Source organism: Cinclus cinclus, chromosome 5 (assembly GCF_963662255.1).
Source record: "Cinclus cinclus chromosome 5, bCinCin1.1, whole genome shotgun sequence".
NCBI lineage: Eukaryota > Metazoa > Chordata > Aves > Passeriformes > Cinclidae > Cinclus > Cinclus cinclus.
Window position 1 is genome coordinate 8,560,688 of NC_085050.1, and position 24,715 is coordinate 8,585,402.

Below are 24,715 nucleotides of genomic sequence, written 5' to 3' on the forward strand. Positions count from 1 at the left end.
TCCTGTAGATCCACTCTTGACTTGCAGCTCCTGTGTGTGGCAGAAATGGAGATGGAGATGCAGCTTCAAAATCACTTCCCAGAACAAGGAGCTCTGAGGGACAGGGAAACTTATGAGCACAACATTTTCATATTGCTTCCACCAGTTCCCTCAAAAACTAATACAGAACGAGCAGCAGAAGCATTAATGCATCCTCAGGTCTAAGAGAATCCCAGAGAAATTCCACATCCAGATGTGGCAGTCAAAGCTAAGAAAAGTGAATTAAAGTATGAGGTGGAACCTTAAAATTTTAATTAGAAAACATAGCTTTCTCTTTATTTCTCACCTTCAATACTGCTGTAAGTATAAGGAAATCCTCTTTTTTCCTCCAATCTACTTGTGGTTTTACAATGTATCTTTAGGCATGGACAAAACCTCTGCAAAACTGCAGTTACTATAGCGATTTTAATTACACAATCTGAAAACTCCCAAACATGCTATTCTAAGGATTTTACTGGGGGAAAAAAGAACTAATCTGTAAAATAAAACCTAATTTCTGAAAGCTAGTAATTTTGTTCTATTACTATCACAGGGAACACCAAGTGACATTCAACAGCAGATTTTTTACACATCACTAAAATGAAAATTATTATAATTGTGGCCAAATGACTAAAAATGAAAATTGCAACTGAGCTACGTAGAAACTAGAACACATGCCCATTATGATCACTTTGTGTCAGTCTCCAGCCATAGAGTATGTTTGATATGCCTCTTGGAATACAGCCCCCAAATAGCAAATGATGGGGTGTCTACCAAATCTGCCACAACAGTCCTACTGCCTTTGCCACTGATGCTAGTCAGCCTAAAATATTGCCCTATTTTACTTGATTTACACAGAAAGCAGTATATTCTATATTTACTTCAACCCCATTGAACATTTTAATGCCTCTTAAATATGAAGTTTATCATTTTAATAGGGAAAGACCAAAAATCTTCCAACAACTGAATTTTCACCTTCTCACTGTAACAAGCACTTGTTAACACCAGCTGCCTGGGTTTTTCCTTGGAAAAAATAAAATCTGCATCCAGTTACTTGTTACTAAAGACAAAGATATTCATAAAATATAAAATACTCTGTAGAATATCTGAGAAAGGAACACTAACTTAGACAATGCTGCACCATTTGGAGATTTAATTTTTTTTTGTCTTGCAGGATGAAGAAAAAGGCATGAAACAAATCAAGAAGAATCCTGGCGGTGAAAACCCAGAGACATCTGCTTCAGTCACATATGTCTCACTGACTAAAATCAGAAGCAAAAGCTGACAGACCTCATCAATGCTGACTTTTTTGTTTTGCTGGTACTGCTCAGCTGGTTGTTGGGGCAAGGGATTTAGCAGCTAAACAAAAAGACTGTTTACAGCAACCTATTTATGACTATATTAATACTGCCCTCACACTGCTTGAGTGACAGAGCTGTGCAGAACAGCACAGACTCTCACTGCCTAAGAGACACACAGTTTGCAGCTCAAAAGCATTAGGCAGCAACAGCATCTATACTGGAAGTGATTCAGATTTTGCTCAAGGTATAAACCCCTTTTTCTCTTCCCACAACACTTTTTATTTCCAGGACTCCAGTACAGCACATGTAAAGCCATTACTAACAGCCTTTTTTTTGGTCTGAGCAATCTCTCCATAAAGAGCAGGTCTATAGGAGGGGGAAAACAAAAAAACAAAACAAAACAAAAAAAAAAAAAGAGAGAAAGAAAATCTACAGCAATGCATTGATCAAACGAAAAATGACAAAATGACACTGCCAAACATTAATGCAGAACAAATCTGTCATTTTGCATAGCTTCAATGTAACCTGACCATGTTAACAAAGGTAAAAGTGCAAGACAGAAGAACTGCAGACAGAGCTGATCAGGTAGACTGACCAGGTCAGTTAAAATGCATTGTTAATGTATTTGTTGTACTCCATATTATGATCTACAAGATTCCCAGAGTAGCTGTGGTCTCAGTTAAAAGCTGCAGGCATGTAATTTGTGCTGTAGCTTTAATAGCTTAAGCTCTGGAGCATGAGATGAAAGAGCTGAATTCTCCTACTATAATTCACAGTCCTGGAGATAACCAAGTTCTTTTTCCTTCTTGAATCCTTTTCAAGGCATTGAGTTCTACTGATGAGAAAGTACTGTATAAAACCTGTTTCTCTAAGAAACTGTCAACCCACATGAATTTTGCTTGGTCTGAGTGATGGGGCAAGAAACTGGCTCAGAGCTCACACTCAGAGTTCTCATCAATAGTCTGTACTTGGGCTGGCAGCCTGCCACGAGTGGGAATACTCAGGGATGCACACTGGACCTCACATGTTCAGCATCACCAACACAATCTGGATAACCAGATTGTGAGCAGTATCACCAGCTTGGTGGTGACACCACACTGGGTGGTGAGGTGGACATGTCAGCAGGGAAAGCCATCTCACAGACCAGGACAGGCTGGAACAGTGAGCTGGCAAGAAGAGTGTGGAGTTTAACAGAGACAGGTGCCAGGTCCTGCAGCAGTGATGGCACCCAAGAGCCTGGCACAGGCTGGGATCCTTTGCCGAGGGGGACCTGGGGGTCCTGGTGCACAACAGGAGCTGAGCAGGGGTCAGCAGTGAAACTGCTGCAGCAATGAAAGCAAATCAGATGCTGGGATGCACCCACAGGGCCACCACAGGCAGAGGTGAGAGATGTGACCATCCCAAACTACCAAGAGCTTGGCAGGCCACACCTGGAGTACTCCTGTGTCCAGCTGTGGCCTCCACAGCTCGAGAAAAGGAACAGACAGACTGGAGAGCATCCAAAGGAGAGCTATGAAGATGATGGCAAAACTGTCCTATGAGAAGAGAGTGAAGAAATTCAGTATTTTATTCCCTGGAGAAGGCTCCAGGGGACCTCATCACAGTACATAAAGAGTGGCTGTTAAAAGGATGGAGGCTGACTCTCCACAAGGAGGCACAAGTTGTACCAGTGGAGGTTTCATCTTGATATAACAAAGAAATATTTTATACTAAGAATGATCAATGTCTGCCCACATATACACAAATACAGATACTCTAACTGAAATATCCAGATAAATATCCCACTCTAATTGCTGTCAGCATCTTGCTGTTTTGGCATAAACTTGAGTCACAATTCATTGCAGATACTGCCTTTTACAGACTGCAAACAGTATGTTAAAACTTCACCACCAATTTTTGTAAATGTCTAAAACAGAAGAAAAAGATACCAAAACCCACCAGTAATTAAGCTGCAGTGATATCTAAAAAACTTCCAACCTGTTGACTAGGGAAAGCATCTAGTGTAATATTAAGGTTAGTTTCAAGACTTAATACTTATATTTAAAGTTTTCATTTATTGGTTCTTTATAACCTTAAAATGAAGAAGCAGAGTTGACCGTGTAAAGTTTACTCTAGGCAGATAAACACTTGAATACAGATTCATGAGTATTTCTTCCTCCTTGGCACTCTTACACCAAAAACTCTAATGAAACTTGAAATCAACTAATTGTAACTACCCCGTTCTTCTGTTGTCTCACTTATTTTTCCTCATCATTCCCAAATCAACATTTTTCTTGCATTTTCTAGCTCCAGTCTTTCAGAGACCTTAGGTCCTATCTTTAAGCATATCAAGGCCTCTCAATCTGCTATCAGATAGGGAGGCTTCACTCAGGTTTCCACTCAAATTAATGGCAATGTCAGGATTTTGTCTAGTAATTCAAATATCTGTTGAAAGCTGACAAACTCCTGAGGTTTATTTTTAAAAACTACTGACTTTACTACTTTGAACACTTACATAGGTAAGATTTCAGGAGCATATTTTATTAGCTGCCTGTTTAAAATATAGTAAGTTATATTAAAAATGGTTCTAAAAATAGTATCTATGGAAAGAACCACTAAAAAGGAAAAACAAGATGGATGTTTTTTCATGGAGCTACTATAATCAATGCACCAACTGCCACTTTCCCACTGTAGGGCAATTTTCACTCCAGTCAGCAATGTTATCTCACAATCACACTGATGCACAAAAGACTTCTGCATCACCTTCAAAGTCTGCACAAAACCACAGTTCCTTGAAAACTTTCGAAAATACAGAGAACACATTTATTCTTTGCTGAGAAAGCCAGCTACTGGTATGGGCATCTCATGTCTGGATACTACTTAATGAATCTATTGCAAAAAATTCTCTTCTGAACTGGGCTGAACATTCAACTTCTTGGCCACCAGACCTCTGAGACTAGAAAGAGGAGGGTTTTACACATATCAGGTACCAATAAAATCATCAAACTTGCCTTAGCAAAACTATTTGAGAACCCAAACCACTGGTTTGAAAGGTGCTCTGGGATCCAAAGAGTGGGAATTTTCTCCCTGGTTCTATATTTGGAAAACCATAAATGTATATTTATACAGAATTCCATATATACAATACTTCATTGTTTCAAATCAATTCAATCTGTTTTTATTTTCCAGCTATTTAATACACTATTAGTTCAACATACTACTGCAGTTAAACTGGTTTTGCTATCACAGCTAAGTTCTCTGAAGATATTCCCAAAACATGCTACAATCTGACAACATGACTGTCAGTCTCAGTTCTGATTATTTAATAGCACAAAGGAATTGTTTGTTTCACAGGAGGATGAAAGACCACATAAACATATTTCAACAATTCTATCTTTAGCCAATTATTTTTCAGATAAAATTGCCAATGTTACATTTAATGTCTAATTATTGTTAAATGTTAACTAGAAAGAAATTAGATACATTAAAATGACATATTTCAGAAGAAAAAGAAACAAATTCCCAAATTAGGTATTATTTTGGATATGCATATGGCATCATGGAAAACCTAGTTACTTCAGAAAAGAACAATTTAGAGATTGTCTTTGCAAGGAACATGTTTGTGGTAGTAAGCAAATAATGCAGCTCTAGAGAAGCTGTTTAATGGCCAAATAAAACTCTCTAGAGAGAGAACAGAGGAGCACCTAAAAATAACATATTCTAAACAATTATACAAATAGATGCACTGAATATTACATTTCTATGCACAAAGATCTAGGAGCATACTACTGTGAAGCACTTAGACTTAAGGGTTTTTTTTTTCCGTCTTTTATTTCATCAAAATGAGTCATTAAAAGAAGTTGCAGCTGTTTCTAAACTAAGTATTTCACCAGGGCAAACTTCTGTCATTATAGTCAAGCAGGCACTTTCCTGGTTTGTTTTACTGGACCACAAACTACAATAGCTACATCTCTGGTAATCAGATGCAGAAAAACAGGCAACTTAGATTTCATCAAGCCACCCAGGATGATGCAATGCTGTATTTCAGAGGACAAGAGCACAAAGGCACATGTAAAAATACTGCCTTATAAATCAAACTTTCTTTCACCTAACTACCTATACAGTGACAAATGCAGTACTAATGTGCAAAACCAGAGCAGTAAGGCCTTCAAAAGAGGTGATGCATCTAATCAAGACTTATTCTCACTGCTCCAGTTATTCCTGAAGAGTCACTGAGGCTACATCTACCATCCATTCACACAGCCCTGTGTGAAACAGTCTTCAATGTATACAGTACTTGGAACATGGCAACTGCTGCATGCAGGTGAACTGGGTTTTGTTTGAAGAACAGTCAAAAGGAAAAGTATTTCAAAATTAAAACAATGAAAAACAGTTTTTGCTGCATCTTTCTGCCCTTATTTTAAAAATACAAAACTCTAAAAACTTGAACTTGAAGACAGGTACATGCTAAAAATTGTTATTTGTAGTATTGCATCTATCACTATAAGAAAAGCCATTTTATCTCCTCTTTTTATCCCCAAACCTAGACAAAATTTGAAAATCAGAAGTTCAAATGAAGTTCTGGGGAGAGAAAAATAGGTGAAAAAGAAAAGGCAAGAAGCAGTGGAGGATGATCTACCTCAGCTGAAATAATGGTATTTCAATCTGTCTGTACCAGAGCATAAGTATTACTGCATACAGTGTACATATACATGTATATTATGCAGACAGTGAAAAATGCAAAGATCTAATTTTTATGTTTTAGTTACATTTTTCTGCCCTAACCTTAATTCCTCTACTACTCTCATTAAGTGCTTTGAGTACAATTAAAGTTAATTAACTCGCATGCAGTTTCAGAGGATGAGAATATAAATTAGTATTGTTAGTAACACCAAAGTCATGGTTTCAATCCCTGTATGGGCCATCCACTTATGAACTGAACTCCACAACCCCTTTGGGGCCCTTCCAATTCAGAATATTCTGTGAAGGCAGAAGCAGTTCTTCACAATATTCTTACCAGTGTTGGCCAGAAACAGAGCGTAAGTTAAACTGTTAACTGGAACATCTTTTATTTTACAATGCAAAACAAAATGGAAAAATGTGTTTTCTAGAAAGCTAAGGAAGAATGGAAAAAACATGTTTTCTAGCTGAGAAAACATCTGTAACTTGTCAAGCTACAACCTGAAGTGTCTCCTAAATGCTATATGGATAAATAAAAGCAATATCATGGACATATGAAAGTGATTTCTGCATGCATTAAAAACTTTTCCATAAACAGTTGCCTCACATTTCTCACAGCACTGAAGAAAGCTGGCAGGTTAAAAAAAAAACAAAACAAAACAAAAAGCACCTGCTGTTCAAAAGGAAGAATACTCAGAAGTGTTGCTGTCACTTGATTAATTCAACGAGAATTTTTAACCAAGCATAACTCAATACCATTCGTCAAATCTGACTGCAAAGTGATGTTATTACCTCAGAGCGTATATGCTGGAGAGACTACATGTAGTGACAGAAACACTCTCATAGTCACTGCTGGAGATGGAGCTGAGGGGGGAATCACGTAAGCCATCCTGAGAACTGAAAAAACATACGGAAACAAAGTGAACTGCTGAAGCGAGCAAAGGCAAAACAGCACTGTGCTACGTCATGGCTTGTCATGGGTTATACAGAAATAAGAATAAACTGGCAGTTGCATTATTTTGCTCTCCAAAAGATGATACAAACCTATTCTGTTATCTTCCCAAAAAGACAGGCAATTCAGCAAAGTCATTGGGCACACATCTTAAAACAATCTTCAATTTAATTCATGCCATACAGTTAGAAAATTTAGGAAATACCTGCAAGTCTTACATTTTCATTGGAGATAGAGGGAATAGCATGCCCATGTTGCTAAGTGTGGTATAACCTTAAACTGAAGACATAACAAAACTGAGAGTTGATAAAGTCATCTTGGGTTTCAGTCCAAGGCACAGTAATCCATATGCTTCAAAAAATTCTGAATATTGTGACAAGTTTGGCCTACATTTGCTCCTCATTGGAAGGAAAAGGTTTGTTAGAAAACACAAAGTTGACACTTTGGTGATGAAGCTGAAGATAATACACCTGCCCCTAAGTTTGCTCAGTCCCTGTAAGTGCCATGTATGTACCTCAAATTTCATGCTTTGAGCCAACAGAGATCTAGGAAGGAGCAGTCCCATGGCAAACCACTGACACTTCATTAGTAGAAATCCACTAACTAGTTAGGAAAAGGATATGACTAATTTAAATGAATGGTAGACAACTTGTCTCTGGAATCCCTGGACTAATTAAAAGCCTCTAAATAACACATCATTTCAGATCTTACATCATATTGTCAACATAAACTAGAATTAGAGGAGTAAAAGTAGTTTCATAAGCACTTATAAAACTATCTTGTGAAGACCAATTTTTTGTTTGAGTAACAATTCACTGCTCAGCTACTGGAAATTCCACAAGCTGAGAAAAAATTAAATTATATGAGATAAGAAAATATGTAATCTTGAGCAGAAATATCAAAGTTGTATTGGCTCTAGGCAGTGCAGAAGATTAATTTAAGCCAGCTGAACTCAAATGTTCAGTCAACAGAAATCTTCAGACAATGCAAAGAGAAACCTAAGAAATATCTCCAGTTAAAAGAGAGGTAGTTATATAGGTCAGGGTTATTATACCCTACTTCTCCACAATTATTAGTAGATTTTTTTTAAGTTCTTTCGCTTTTCAGATATATGCAAGCCAGTTATGTTCCAAACTCTTTTCTTCTACCAAATTTATTATTACAGCTATTTTTTCAGCCAGAAGTCTGGAAGAAAGCTTAAGGGGAATTCTTCAAAGCAGTGCATGAAAGGTACGTGCTCTAATCCCACTAAGAAATAATAGGATTTGTTTGCATACCTCCCACTAATCACTTGGAAAATGTATCCCTTCATGTTTCTCATTTCTGACTGCCAATTTGAAAATAAATCCCAAGTGTACCATGCTTTAGTTGAAAGGAGAGACTTCACAACCGGAAAATAATTTTATCAGACTTGAACAAAAATCTATTTAACTTTCATTCGTTTTATGTAATTTCCCTTGCTAATTCTGCTCATTATGAAGAGATATATGCATTTAAACAAAGGCTTACTCTTTTATAGCTCATCACCTTTACCCATCCAATCCTACAATATGGTCACGCTACTAAAAATGTAATTTTACTATCTGTTTTACAGCAGCTAAATGATATTAAAAAAAACCATTAGCACACAATTTCACAACATGATTAGACAGGTGTGGTAGTCTGTTGGCCCCCCTTTTCTTTTTAAGCAAAAGCCAGAAATGGCACTCTGAAAGTCTGTACCCAAATTGGGCTCTGGGGAGACAGGCAACACCAGAGTACTCAAGGGCCATAAATCTTGCACAGCAGCTGAGGGCTGCTTGAGCACACACCAATCAAAGTACAATGGGTATGCAAACATGGCTATAAGTCACTCAGCCCAAAAACAGTGGACAGTCCAGGGCCTGTTGAGCTCTCTTGTGTGGCAGCAGGCTGCATGCCAGGATCTCCCCTGTAGGGATGCCTCTCATGATTACTCCTCAAGGCTGAGTGAATCCTTATCACACCAGATACTGAGTAAGTGAATTGGGAATAAGGGTGCTGAAATGTTGAAATATTAGCTAAGTGATAAAAAGATTGACTGCACATACATAAAAAATCCTTTAGACATAAACCATTGATCACATCTGGGACTAAGTCTGGATCCAGCTGCAGCCACACTCCTCTCTGAACCTCAAGACTCAATGAAAGGGCATGGTCTCCCTGGCAGCTTTGTTTGACCCTGTCCTCTGTGCATTAAATACTGAAGTGTGCCTTGCCATCGGAACCGTGTTAAACTGCTCTTGCATTTACCATGGAATTTTGTTAACTCATTGTCTTACAGCAAATACATCATTGCTTCTTCTTACAAGTGAAGCACAACACTCTTCTGTTCAGAATAAACTAGTATTTGAATAGCAGAACCAGGAAACAAGAAAGTAGCAAACTCAGCATCTTCTTTTATGCTTTCACCTCCCCACCATTTCCAGATTTTTCCTGCATAACAATTCTGCCAGCCGATCTGGGTAGTAATAATTTTTCTGAAAGATGTCAGGTTTGCTGTCCTTTAATGCCTTCTGTGAAGCTCTGCCTGATATATTTGCAGTCCAAAGTATTTCAGCTACCAGCATTTAAGCACCTAAATTCAATTATCTTAGGTTGTAGTTGTCTTTTTTCTTTTTTAAAAAAAAAGAATTTAAGATTTTAAGCTCTAACACAGAGCCCAAAGGGCTTATGTTTTTCATAAGAACTCAAAAGTTCACACACGTTTTTGGGGAGTCAAATGCTCTAGGCTAAAACATAAACCAAAACAACCACCACCTTTCTGCTAAGAGCAGATATTTATTGCCACATTGTCCCAAGACATTAAATCACTTTTTATCATCAGCTAACTATGTGGAATGGACAGTTAGAGAAAGAAGGCAAAACAATGAAGACCTTCATGATAAGGAAACCCAGTGAGCATAATGGCCCACAGTCAGCGGGCATTATCAACTATCTCAATGCTATCTTTACTTTCACTTTCACAGATGTCTTCTGAACAGACAATAAGCCTCACATCACCTTCTCTCCACACTTCTTTGCCTCTCCTTTCAATCTTCTCTCACTCCATACCAGTTCCTATCAGCACAACTCCTTCTCACCAGTTCCACCATCTCATCTGTTTTAAAGCCTTGTCTTAACACTGCTTGCCATTCTGAACTGCTTTATATAAATGCCTTCATTTTCCACTCCTCCATCTTTCTCTTGGGGCACAAAGCTGACCATGCTGAACAATCTGCTGACTTCAGGGTTAGATATCCATCCAATCAGACATCATTGGACAATGCAAAGTGCTTGAGCACACTTAACACAAACCACACTCACAGACATTTGTTTGCTGTAATAAACTATGTGTAGTTCAGGCAATTACAACACAAGCATTTTTCTCATCTGTGTGTAGCCAAATACACTGAATTATTGTACTGGAAACAGTATTTATGATACACAGTGCTTACTACTGATTCATATTCAGGCTGTACCTCTTCACATAAGATCTTTCTTTATTTAGTGCCAAGAAACGGGAGTCCAATAATGGTAACTTCATTACATTCTTTTTAACTGTTATACTAACTAGTTTTTTTAAAAAAAACCAGCAAAACCACAAAAAAAACCCCACAAGCAACAAATAAGGACTCTAATATACTCACTGCTTTCCCTCTCAGTACACATAGTCTCAGGATAACGGTAGTTTTCTTCTTATTAATGTCTGCCTGAAGATCCTCTCCCCTTTTCTAAGGTGCTGGAGAGGTGAATTTACCTGTTTTTCTCATCTCAAGATTCCCATTATCAACTGATGATGGCTCAGCACATTCATTAGCACAATAAAAAGATAAAATCCGTGTATAAAGCCACATTCTGCAGCTGAGAGCTGCAAACTCTTCCTTCCCACATCAGCCCACAGTGACCTGAGCTTCACCATGTCATGCCCATTTGCAGTAATGTTGTTTTGGATTGGGATTCATAGGACTGTTTCAACTGGGGAAGGTGGCAAAAGTTTCTTTCCTTTGTAGGTCTTAAACGCCTACAGTGCTGTTTTAAAAATTACATTCTAACACTACTCAGCTCATCAAAACATAATTCTTCAGCACTTCCGATAAAATGACAGAATAAAGATCTGAGGACATGGAGCAAAGTGACATGGGGTGATAGGGCTGCCTCTTTTCATGGAATACTGGCAGACTGAACCAATGAACCATTGCTGGCCACTTTGTGTAACTATTCTAAAAAGAAGAAACAAACTGAAAGCCACCTTTATTTTACCTATGTTTTTTTCTACTGGAACATGTTTCTAGCCTCTTACATTTAATTAAAACTATTTCAGGAGGTGGTTTCTTCATGAGTGCTACTAATTGAATATAATTACTTTTCACGTTACAATAGTTAATTGGCACAAGTATTGTTTGACTGGCTCACTACATGAGGGCTGACTTTAAAGCCTCATGTGTCACACCAAATCCATTCAAAAATTATCTTTTAAAACTTTTTAACCTGTTATTTCAGGAATCCCTACATTGAAAGCTAATGTGGTTCACTGCTTCTTTAATTGATATTTGAACCGAGTGAAAGGGAAGCAGGTATAAAACAGTGACACTAAAGCTTCATAATGGCAGCTGTGTTATAGGATACTACACAAAATCAGTGCTCAACAGGCAAGGGAAAACACTGCCATTTCAAACTTGAGACTTGCATTGTTAAAAAGAAGAGGAGTAGGGACTAAAAAAAATAATTTATACTGAATCTGAATTCAGCTAGTTGCACAAAGGCAATAAACAGAATACTAGAAGGGAAGCAAAGACCTTCAATCAACAGCCAGATAAAGGATTGCTTAAGTGAAGTTTTGCAGTTAAAAGGCTGATGTTTGATCCCCAATCAAGTAGTATTTGCTTTTTTTGCTGATGAGAATTATTCTTTCTCCTGAACAGCTAGTTAAAAGACTAATCTGTACAAGACAATAAACATTTTTATTTACATTAACTTGCACAGCTGTCCATTATTTTTTCATAGAAAAAGCAACATTTTCATGCAAAAAATTACACTATTTTCTTAAATCTTACTGTGATGGGAATATTATAGAAAAGCATGAATTTAAGACATTTAATCAAATTAATTTGCATTTCAATATCCATTAATCTAGTTTTGATAAAAGAATACTGGTAGAAAAGCTAGAAACTCAGACAAGCTAGAAAGGTACTTGGTGTGAATTTGGCTTTGTGTATTTTAGCAAATGTTAGCCAAACCCAAAATACAAATGGCTGAATGGCTCTTTTCCATGCATTTATAAAGGTGGAATGATTTATCTTAAAGTTGCTGTACTGAAAATGTGCACACATTACATGTTGCTAAGGAGTGAACAAAATAAAGTACAGGCCAAAAAAAAAATCAAAATTAGAAGCCAACTGTCTAAAACAGGTGTTCAGTTTTTCACACAAATATTCTAATTGTCTGAGGATATGAAATTTTAATATATTTCAATATAGACTACTGTAACACATAAATATTGTACAATATATACAATTTAGGGTTAAAGAATTACAGAACTAAGAAAAGAGACAACTTGAATACCAAGCTAAAGTATAAATTATTCCTCTTATTCTAGAGTTGCTATATAGATTAATAAACAGCAAAACATGCTTTTGCAAGGACTCCTCATTCTCCCTCCTTACACGGCAAAAGCATATGGCAAAATATTCTATATTTTAGCCCCCAAAAGTAAACACAAACAGTGCCAGCATCCAACAGGCAATGGACACAGCCAGAGCTTGCAGGTCCTTCTGCCTTCCAACTGCAGCTCCTTCTGCCAACTCTCAGGTGCACTGCAAAGTGCTTCATCAAGAATACATTCAAACAGATCAAGGAAAATGCAAAAAAAAAAAAAAAAATTGTAAAACTTAACCTAGACATTTTAAATACATGCACAGTGGAAAAGTGAGAAACTGCACTTAATAATCCCTTTTTAAAATCAGAACTGTTTTGAGGTCAGTATGTAGATAAACATGCAACAGAACCAGGTACTTCAGACTGAAACATGAAAACACCAGCATTTTATGACAATATCAAACAAGTTGCCACACTTCATAAAGCATTATCAGGTTGACATGGACTCATCAGCACTGGAAAGAACAGAAAGAAGTATTTACAAAACACAAAAGAAAATTATTTTCCCTCTTTGTAGTTTTCTTTCTTCTGTGAAAGAGCAGGTAGAATTTTATGTTTAAACTGACATAAAAAAAATCTGTATAGTTTGCTTCTGTTAAAAAACGAAGAATACTAGATGCAGAGTTAAAGCTTGGTTTTGGGGTTAACTTACATCCTTTTTTACCCCAAAACACCAAATGGTGTTTTCTTCCTAGTTTTATGATTTTCTCTTCTATTCTTACATGTCTTTCCCCCTTCAACAGTTTGTTTTGCTACATGACAGCCTTCATTTATCACCTTGTCCCTTCACCAAATCAGATACTGCATTTTTGCTAGTGCTTTTCTCATATTTGTATTGCATTATCACTGCTGCCCAAGACTCTCGTGCTGTTGGTGTTTTATATCTTTGAGATACAAGCAAATAAAAAAGAAAGACTTATCATCAGCTATGACTTTAAAAGCCAAGTAGTAGAGACCTGTCAGTACCCAGTGATAGTGTCTTCTGTGTGACTCCATCAGCAGACAAGGGGAGGGCTATGGGATGTCATTTAGCTGCACTTCTCTAAAGCCTTTCACACAGTCTCCCAAAACATCCTTGTATGTAGAGTGGAGAGAGATGGATCCAATGCCTGGACTGTTATATGGATAAGAAATAGGCTTCATGGTCAGATCCAGAGGGCAGTAGTCAATGGCTCAAATCCTGATGAAAGTCAGTGACAAGCAGTGTCCCTCCGGGTGCCTACTGGGACCAGAGGTACTTAATGTCTTCATTAATGACAGATGAAGGGACTGAGTGCACTCTCAGAAGATTTGCTGATGACACCAAGCAACAAGCTGCAACAAGACCAAGAGCTGGTGCTGCAGCTGGGTCAGGGCAGCTCCCAGTACCAACATAGGCTGGGGATGAACAGAACCAGAGCAGCTCCAAGAAGGACCTGGGGGTGCTGTGGGTGAGAGGCTGGACACGAGCCAGCCATGGGCACTCCAGCCCAGAAACCTCCCTGTCCTGGGATCATCCAGAGCCCCGTGGGCAGCAGGTGAGGGAGGGGAATCTGCCCCTCTGCCCTGCTTTGGTGAGACCCCACCTGCAGAGCTGCATTCAGCTCTGGGACCCATCACAGGAAGGACATGGAACTGTTGGAGCAAGTCCAGAGACAGCACCAAGACAATCAGAGGGATGGATGGAGCACCTTTCTTCTGAGGAAAGGCTGAAAGAACTGGGATTGTTCAGCCTGGATAAGAGAAGGCTTCAGGGTAACCTAACTGTGGTCAACCGGTACCAGAAGAGAGTCCACAAGAAGGATGGAGACAGACTTTTTACAGGAGCAGGTAGTGACAGGATGAGGAGGGATGGCTTCAAACTGAAGGATGGTAGGTTTTGATTATGCAGAAATTAATTAATTACTGTGAGGGTGGTGAGGCCCTGGCACAGGTTGCCCAGAGAATCTGCAAAGGTCCCATTCCTCAAAGTTTTCAAGGACAGACTGGATGGGACTTTGAGCAATATGGTCTAGTGGGAGGTGACCCTGCCCATGGCAGGGGTTTGGAACAAGATGATCTTTAAAGTCCCTTCCAACACAAACCATTCTATGATTCTATGAAATTTTTAGTAGAAGAGTGTTTAATCTGTATTTTAAACTCCACTGAAGTTTGAGGCTAGACAGAGAAGCCTGAAAAGCAGCTATTTCAGATACAAGGATTATTATGGTAAACCCATCTGAATCACAGAGATTATACCTATAATGTAGTACTGTGTAGTAAGATGACTGACTTCCTAAAACAAACAGTTTGTGTCACAACATACAGATTTGAGAGCTGCTTTATTCAGAAAAGAAAATTTTCTTCTACTTGGTGACTTACAGTAACTAGAAAGTAAATACATTTATCAACTTGATGAATGAGTCTATCCTGCAGCTACTCCATGTGTATGAGATTGCTTATTGTTCTAGCTAATGGGTCCATCATTCTGAAAATAATCTACTGTCTCCAACATTTCCCCTATGGTTAAGTTGGCATTCACAAGCATGTAATAGAGAGCAGTCACAGAAGCCTAATGTGATCTTCCAATTTAAAAATACCATCAAAAAGCAGCAATTAGTCATTGCCCAGGCAGCATGAGTAAGGAAAGGTCCACCAAGTTCTGTTTTGTAACTGAATTCTCTCTTTTGCTGATAACATGACTAGTGATTCAGAGGCAAGACCCAAATTTTATACATGTACATATAAGGAAAAAATAGGATATATCCATATTTTTAACTCAGGAGAACCCCAGCATCTCCATCTTTCACAGAATATACCTAAGGAGTTGGTATCAGAATGCTTCCAGATAAAGCAGCAAGAATCTAGTAACAGAGTACCTCCATCCCTACTGCTGCAAAGGTGGAATACCTGGCAATTAATAACAGATGTACTATAGTCTCAAAACTTAATACAGCCAATTAGAAGTAATCAACAAAGTATATTTGTAAAAGGTTATGGTGGAAACAGACAAATCCCACTAACTTGTTAAGAAAATATTCAAAAACATTCACCCAAGAGTTTCAGAACTCAAGAATGAACAAGATGAATTATTAAGGTTGCCATCCTTAAAAATAAAAAAAGACTCCACAGGGATTCAAACAGCTATAGCTCTGTGAGCCTGGTGATCATACCAAGCAACTTAAAATGTATCCAAACCTAAAATAAGTCGACAACAATAGGAAGATCTGTCTGGAAAGAAGTAAGGTGACTTCTGCAGAGGGAACTTCTTGGGAGCTCTGTGAAGGGGTCAAGAAGCTTGTGAAGAATGCTGAATTATCTGTCAAGCTTCTGGATTTTCAAACAGGTTCTGTCAAAATACCTCACTAAAGGCTTCTAAGGAAACTAAGGAGCCATAGCATAAGAGGGAGTGGCCCAAAAAAGATAGATAATTCTTAATCAAAAACTAGGACAAGCTGTTAAACAATCACTTCTCAAAGGGGTGGTTTGTCATGGCTGAGGTTCTTCAGCACCCTGGGAGCTTTGCTTTTGTGTATGACCTGCAAAAACAGGGAGAGCAATGAGCTCTGACAGGTTACTACCAATGCAAAATTATTCAGGGTAAGAACCAGAACTGACTGCACAACTGCCCAGGATCATAAAGTCTGAAAAACAGATAATAAAATGTCAAGACTTAACTGGTAAACACATGGAGAACACTTTTAGCATCAGATAGAGAACAACAGCCTCTGAGATCATAAGCAACATCTTGGGGCTTTAGCAGAAAACTTCTAAAAGAACCTCAGCACACCACTTAGTAATTCCATGTCAAATACTGAAAACAACTGAAAAACAACTTAAAAGTTTGCTCGTATCTTGAGCAAATGCAGTTCTGATTAATTTACTGCTAAAAGGAATTCATATAATTGAAAATCGTTTAGGGCAAGAGAAAAAGCATGATTAAAGATATGGACAACTTCTGATCAAGTAGACTCTGACTTATCTCATCTGAAAAAGTAACCACACTGACAAAATGTGACTTAAGTCTACAAAAATCACAACAGGCAGGAAAGACCAGACAGGAATCAGGAGCAAACAAAAGCAAATGGAAAGACAGACTTAACAGAACTATAAAAGGACAATTCTCAGCTAAAATTTTTAAAGAATATTAACAGATGCTGGACAAGTCAGTGGAGAAGTTACTACATTCACAAAACATGGGAAGCTGAAATAGTAGCTTACATACATATATATAAATATAAAAGTTCATTATATTTTTCAGACCTATTCTCAAAAATTCATTTAATATCCTACCAAAGACAAAAACTGGTAAACAAATAGTCTGAATTTTGTATAATTTATGAGGAAACTGATTAAACACAGTGATTACTTGCATGTAACATTCCACTTGAAGTGTTGCAAAATCATGGAATGTCAAAGGGATTTGTGAATTACATCTTAAAATGAAGTCCACTTAGAAACCCTGTTGTAAGGCCTTGACTAGGATCATACTTGCAAGCCTAAGATAGCAAATCTCCAGAATGATGAGAAAGACAAGTAGAGCTTTCTGCATGCTAAGTTGCATTTAGCCTGTAAAAGCAATTAGGCCCAGGGCCAAAGAACTCACGATTCTATTTCCACTACCAGTAAAATATTTCATCATTCAGTTGGTACACTTATTTCTGTAGCATTCATATTGTGGTTATGCTTTGTGGTTCAAGCTACCTCCACTGTGTTATCCCCACCTCTACAAACAACAAAATGAGAGATCCTGCATCACACACACAAAGAAAGCCAGCTGTCACAGAAATACAGGAGAAAAAAAAGGTAACTTATCTCTCATGTCTTGCCTCTGCTTCATGATATTAATACTTCAGGGAAACTGAGGACTCACTACAAAACAGGTTATCCTCTGAAGAGTAAACCAAAACCAAGTCTGGTTTTCTACTGATCTGTGTAAGATCCCCAGTGTCTAATCAAAGTTGAGCTGAACCATGGAATTTTCTTTATTACACGTATTATGATGTTATCTCCCCATTATCAAGTTCCTTATTGTAATTAAATATGCAGACTCTTAATCCATGATCTCTAGTCTTCTATCAGCTCTGGCTGAAATGGTCCAGCAGGCCTTCAGAGTGACTTCTGCACTTTGTTCAGCGCACACACATTTTCACAGACACACCTGTGCCCACAGGAAACTTGGTCACATCAACCCCTTTCTCTCAAATGAAGCCAAGATAAAATGTGTTTAGATAACATATTCCCATGTACTGATGCAAAACTTAACTTTTTAGTATTTGCCAGACACACTTCTATAAAACAGCAGAGTATAATGGAAGTAATGACCCAGGTACCATTTAGCAGCAATGTCCCCTTGGATACATTAGCCAGGTAATGTAACATTGATTTCAATGATACAGAGACACTGGATCATTAAAATTCAGATGATGTCCAAATCTTTTGCAGAAAAGCTGATGTCCAATAAAAAGCCATTTAAAAAAATATATGGATAAATTCCTTAATCCTGCAACATTCTATTGTCCTTAAAATCAATATTAACTATACACCAATCACTGCAGTACAAGGATACAAGAATTTATACACGTGCAAATTACTACCAAGACATCAAGTTGCTCTTACCTTGAACTAGATCTTGACTTTACATCTTCCTTTGCTGTCCTTTCACTACTAGCATCTTCACTGTAGTCCATTTTTTTATCACACAGTTGTTTTCTCTTCTCCCACTTCTTCTGCTGATTTGAGATGCTTTCTGCTTCTCCCTGGGAGTCACTTTCTGCTCCTACCTGTGAACCTGAGGAATGTGCCAGGCACTTAGAGGAGATTGGCAGTTTTTGCTCTTCACTGCCAAAGTCTCTTTCTGCTAACAAAGCAGAAGTTTCAGGTTTTAATGTTTCCTGCTCAGGGACTGAATTGTCCAAGTTATCTACATGGTCCATTTCCTTAGACTTTACTAATGTGTATGAAGCATTTACAACACCTCCTGCAGAATGTTTAGTCTTTAAACCTTCAACACCGTCCTCCCTGCTGTCTTCACAGCTGCCACAACACACACAGGAATTAATTAGACAGTTTGTGGCAGCTATACTGAGTTTATGGGATTCATCCTCCTCCTCATTTGCTAATGGATTAGCAGATCCAGGAACACAGCTAATAGCTGCTTCTGGGGTAGTTACTGGGGATTCTGAGCTAGAAGGAGATTTAGGATTGAATATTACAGTAGCAGATATTTTCATTCCCCCTGTCCTGTGCGCTATCACTTCTGCTGTTTCTGCATCGTCGGCATACGCATCCCAGCCATTGAGGTATAACTGTGAGTCTGGGCCTTCTAGACAGCTGCATGAATTTGGAACTGAAATGCCAGACATCTGCTTTCCATCTTCAACATTGTTATTATTGCTTAAGTCGCTTTCAGCATCTTTTAAAAGCAAAGTTTCCTCTGTCTGATGGCCATTCTCATAAAGCAAAGCATCTCTGTATTGCAGGTTCTGTTTTGCATCGTGGCAAGGGTTATTCACCCAAGCAAAAGTATCACTTACTGAATCCAACCCAGCCAGAGCTTCTCCTGCTCCATCTAGGTCATCCATAAAAAACACTCTGTCCTCTTCATCAGTTAAGTTGTCAAGATGGTGTCTTGTTGGTGAAGCTTCTGTGCTAGAACTATTTCTTAGGCTAGGTCTGTGAGCTGGAGACTGACAGATGCTTGGAGGGGAAAGCAGAGAAGACATTTCATCGCCAACTCTGTGTACCATCCTGTTCAGCTGCTCCAGCTCCTGCTCATCATACTGCATGGAACAAGCCAGCTCAGCCTCTGTGTTCTCAGCTTTTGCTGAAAGTTCCTTAGAAGGCAGAGTTGCACTTATGCCTGGTGCAATGACAGAGGGAACTTCAGGGTCTGCTCTGACAGGAAAATCTACATCTTGAGAGATGCACAGGTTACGTTCCAGTGTGTGCAGTTCATCCTCAGTCAGTGTCTGAAGGAGATCCCTGAAAATGAAGAAATACACACATCACTTGTCATTTATAATCATGAGGCATTGATGTTACAGATTTTGAAAAAGCTTTTACTGTTAGTGCAGAAATCCAGAACTTGATGGCACAGAATACTTTTGACTGTGTAATTCAAGGTGCATTTGGCATTCATATCCAGAGCATGTGACTACTGATGCCTGAATTTGAGATTACTCATGCAAATAGAGGGCATAAAATTATATACATGCTTGCAGTGAAGCCTCAAAATAAACCAAAACACACACAAAAACGTAACTTTTCCCCTCCCCATCACTTAGAGTGAAAATGTCACCCACAATTAGGTTTATTTTATCATTTTACTTTTTTAATTCATAAACTTGACTTCTATTAGCAAACTAATTTTCCAGCCTTCAAGTTGATTGAGAAAATTATTCTGCAGAAGAGTACTGCAGAAGTTGCACAGCATTATACTGTCAAATAGAAGAAGTCAATAGAATAATAATACTGGTTATGCAACTCTGGTATCTGGAAGCTGGATCACTGAAACAGGAAGTTGTCTCTCTCCTGCCTCAAACACTGAACTCAGTCTTCTGGTTTTGACTGGCATAAACTTCATTTTCTGCACAGTGGCTGCTATAGGGCTGTGTTTTGGATTTGTGCTGGGAAGAGTGTTGATAAACCAGGGGTGTTTTTGTTATTGCTGAGCAGCACTCACACACAGCCAAGGCCTTTTCTGCTCCTCACCCCACCCCAGCAGCGAGGAGCCTGGGGGTGCACAAGGAGCTGGGAGGGGACACAGCTGGGGCAGCTGACCCCAAAGGACCCAAGGATATTCCATACCACACGTATGACATCATGCTCAGTATATAAAGCTGGGGGAAGGAGGAAGGGGGGTTGTTTGGAGTGGTGGCACTTGTCTTCCCAAGTCACTGTTAGTGTCACAGAACCTGGCTGTCCTGGGGATGGCTGAGCACCTGCCTGGGGAAGTGCTGAATTTATTCCTTGTTCTGCTTTGCTTGTTCCCCATTAAACTGTCATTATCTCAACCCATGACTTGTCTGCCTTCTACTCTTCTGCTTCTCTCCCCAAACCCACTGGAGGGATAAGCAAGTTGGTTGCGTGGAGCTGAGCTGTCAGCTGGGGTTAAGCCACAACACTGGGTCATTAAGGAGTAAAGCTCCTGCATGATGTTAAGAACAAGGCAGGTCTACAAGCAAACACTGAGCAATTCAGTAAACTGTTTTCTATAGACATGCATCCAGTGTTACCAAGTGTCCTCAGTACTGCAGTTTAGGACTACTGGGACCTGAAAACAAAGTGTTATTAAGCGCTTGATATCTTAAAAAAATCCCATAGACACAGCAGCACGTAATTTTAGTTCTGAATTTGATTTACACTATCCTTCTCAATTAGAAGTTGCATATACAAATATCCTCTGTCAAGAACTGCTGCCACCATTTTCAAAGATCATTAAGTGTATTTTAGCATAAATGAATGGATGGGAAAAGCAAGACCTGTTCAACAGAAGTTAGGAATCCATTATTCCCTGTGTGTTTAGGAATTATTTGTAAGCAGGTGACATACAGCTGGCATAGTAATATGTATGTATTAAAAGACTTCCCTTTAAGGAGAGCCTTTGTTGTAAAAAAGAGGCCAAAAATGCCAAAGAAACATTCAACACATCTCATATCTTGATTTCGAGTCAATGGTTTAGATTCTTAACTTGTTAACTCAAAGACCAAAAATTTTTGCAAGTACTACCAGTTTTTCAAATAGCTCAAAAACTACATCACTACTATCTGACCTGTACATCAGCTACCTACAGTCTGAAAATGCCAACAGTTTAGATAAGCATTCTTAAGTAAAGAAAAAAATTATGGCTACGTACATTCCACACAATATTTTTTTTTAAAATCTTGCTTTATCTGAGTAATATGACCCTGAAAAAAGTTCTAAGCCTCCAGAAGTACCACTTATAGGAATAATCACACTATTTTATCCTCCCTTTCTGCACTCTGTAACCGAATGAAGTCAGAATTTCCTAGAATCATTCCATAGGCGTCTTCAAATCCAGAGTTTGGCCATTTTTTTCAGTCATAAATAAGTAAGAAAGGAAAATGGGCAATCTTTGTTAGACCCAACTGCCCAATAAGCTATACACCAGTATTGCTATTTGGCACACTAAAACATTTTAAATAGCTATACACTAATTTCTTTTGTTTACACAATATGTAATGATACCACCTTATTATTACTCAGATCTTGTATTTAACCAGTGTCTGTACGAGATTAAGCACTTGAACATCACCCTAAAAACAAACTGAGAATGGCCTAAGTTTTAAGGTCAACATAAAAACAGTAGTATTATCACAGTTTACTCTTTGAAATAACTACACCAATAGGATGAATAAAAACATAGAATAACTGCTGCCACAAGGCTTTGTATTATGAATTTCAATTTTGTTAGTGTTTACAGAAACATCGATGTAGAATTTTATAAGCATAAACAAATTAATATGAGATTTTAAAAGCAGTGGGGGCTTTCATTTTAAAACACAACAAACAAGAGCAAGCACACAACTGTTAACAGTGAAGGGCTTAAGCTTGTCCCTCATATATATAAAGATATTAAAGACATAGGAAACTTCTGGGTTGGGCCAGGGTCCATCAAGTATAGAATCCTGGCTCCTCATGGATCCAAAGGAAGAGCATAAGCACAGGAGAGATACACAGTGATCCCTGTGAGTGCATCCTACTGGCTGCCAGCAGCCAGGAATTTCTGAACCAAGGCAGCATCCTTGTGTTCAGCAATCAATAGTGAGCTTTTCTTGCATGGCTTAAAAACTGTGTGTCAGGAACTGACCAACAGAAAACTGCTTAAACATCAGCTACACTTGTCCATACACCACAGTCACACACACACCTCTGAACAAGAAAAGAATGAGCAACTTCTACAGACAGAGACTATACCAGCAACATTCAAAGTCATTTGCTTTCCATCCAAGCCTATCAGCATAACTCAGAATTATACACTGGGCCCAGGGAAAATCCAAGATGGAATCTTTGGACTTCCAGAATGTATTCTGGGGTTTTATTCAGCCTTCAGAACACCACATGGTAGCACCCAGGATTATTGAATGTCTGGGTGTCCTGAGCTACTCAGCTTCCTTTCCAAAGGCTCAGAGAGCCTGGCTGCTCACACCTATCCAAGACAGGTTTCACACATTCACTGTAAATTCAGTGCTGGGAACACATATTTACTTTACACTGGCTAGCTCCATGGACTTGAGTAATGAACTCTATGTCTACCAATAACAGCACTTCAAAATTTAAGAGCAATTGTACGCAGTTTTGAGGATAGTAAATAAAGCCTGGTTTAAAAAAAACAGTAACAACAACCACCAGTGAAATCAGCTGACAGTCCTCATGTCTTTTTAGATGAGTCAGATCCACACAGCCTTGGAAGAATAAAATAACCAGTTGAATTACACACATAGTAGTCTACAAGCCCTATAATTTCAGTAGAGAAATAATCCTGCTTTAAATTCAAAGGGATTATATGCTCATTTTCCTAATCCAAACACTGGAAGTTTTGCTATTAACAAATACAGCTTATTCTTAAAGAGGTTCAGGTAATTATCTTCACTTCTCTGGTTAAAAATTCCCTAGATTCAATGACACCAGTCATTTTTTGAAGATGACAAATGTTTGATCCACAGTTACACCTTTTAGATACACTGTACATTAGATTATACAGGAGTCACTGCCAATCTGCCATGCTGTAAAATGACTATGAAGATATTGAAAATTAATATTAACCAATATATGGAAAGAAATGTGACATTTCATTAACTAAAAAACCTAAACATCAGTAAACTATAAGGTTTAATGAAACCGTAGCTACTTCAGTAGTTCATTTCCTTTCTGCTGAAGAACCTTGAACTCATTGTGCTCATATGAACAAAAAGGATTTCTCTCTCTGCTTACATTATTCAGAAGCCACAGGTAAAGTTAGCTTCTGCAATCCACCCTGACGAGCAACATTGTGCTTTCTTCTCAGAGGGGCTTCAGAAAATACTGAATTTTAAAAAGTGCACGTTGAGGTTTCACCAGCTTTTACTCTTTTTGGCATTCTATCACAGGAAGGCAATCTAGCTTTCAAAATACGAGGAACATTCAGTGGTTACAGCTACTGGCAGAAAAACCAAGCAAGCCCTTCAGCTGTGCTCTGCCTGTTACAAGCAGTACCAGAGATTTGCTCTGCCTATGGTGAAACTAATGAACATATTTTACTCTACTGCCAACATCCAGGATACAGAAATAAGTTCCTCAAAGACATGAGGCCAGATGTCTTTAAAGACAAGTTTGGCATAACAGAGGACAGAGAGACAAACCTGCTAATCCTGCACATTCCTCAAGCCTCCTCCATTAACCTTGCTCCTATTCTGACTAGAATTTTAAACTGCCTTGTTATCAAAGAACAGCTTCACTGTTATTGGCAGCCTGTGCTCGAAAGGGAGCATAACCAGCTGCCTCAATGGAGCTGCCACCATAGGAGCCCAGGGCAGGTACAGGGACACCACACACATCCTCCCACTCCCACTGCACTCAGCTCTGCACACCCAAATCCAGGGATCTGTCACACCCACACTGAGAAATCAACCCTGAGATAAATAACAAACAGCACTGGCACTCCTTTACTGCCACAGTTTTGAACCAACTCCAAGTTTGGAATGCAGCCACCTCGGAAAAACTAATCCCTTTTCCCCCAACCACTGTGCACACTTAATTTAAAAGAAAACAAATTTCACACTGCCCCCCCCCCCCCCCCAACTCTTTAACACAGAGTATATGCACTGCCTTTAATTTCTAGTCAATGATAGAGAAAGTTTTCAGTGTACTTAGAATGGTACGATCCTCTGATTCTGCACCACTTGGTGTGCAAGCTGCTTGATTCTGCACCACCAAAATGCATAGGAGCCCTGCCATCACTTGTCATGGTCCAGAAACAAGCAGCAGGAAAGCAAAGAGCTCTGAAACAGGGCAGAATTAAGGAGCACACCAAAACCCCAAGTTTGTTGACTTTTGAAAATCTCTGTACAGTAGCCTCAAATGTATATATAGTATAGGTAGTGTTTTATCACATGAACATTCTGTGTTAAAGGCACTGAAATTACTTATCTATGCATAGAGCAGATGATGT

The 24,715-nt window shown here is 38.6% G+C and overlaps 1 protein-coding gene across 2 annotated transcripts in view; it reads right to left on the reverse strand.

The window, feature by feature from the left end:
• Window positions 1-24,715, reverse strand: part of ZFYVE28 (zinc finger FYVE-type containing 28) — a 59,651-nt gene that overhangs the window by 22,196 nt on the left and 12,740 nt on the right. For both annotated transcript variants that reach the window (XM_062493328.1, XM_062493327.1), the window contains exons 6-7: window positions 18,163-19,527; window positions 6,771-6,875 (exon numbers count right to left, since the gene is read on the reverse strand). In XM_062493328.1, coding sequence (XP_062349312.1) covers window positions 6,771-6,875; window positions 18,163-19,527 — 1,470 coding nt within the window. The remainder of the gene's footprint in view (window positions 1-6,770; window positions 6,876-18,162; window positions 19,528-24,715) is intronic.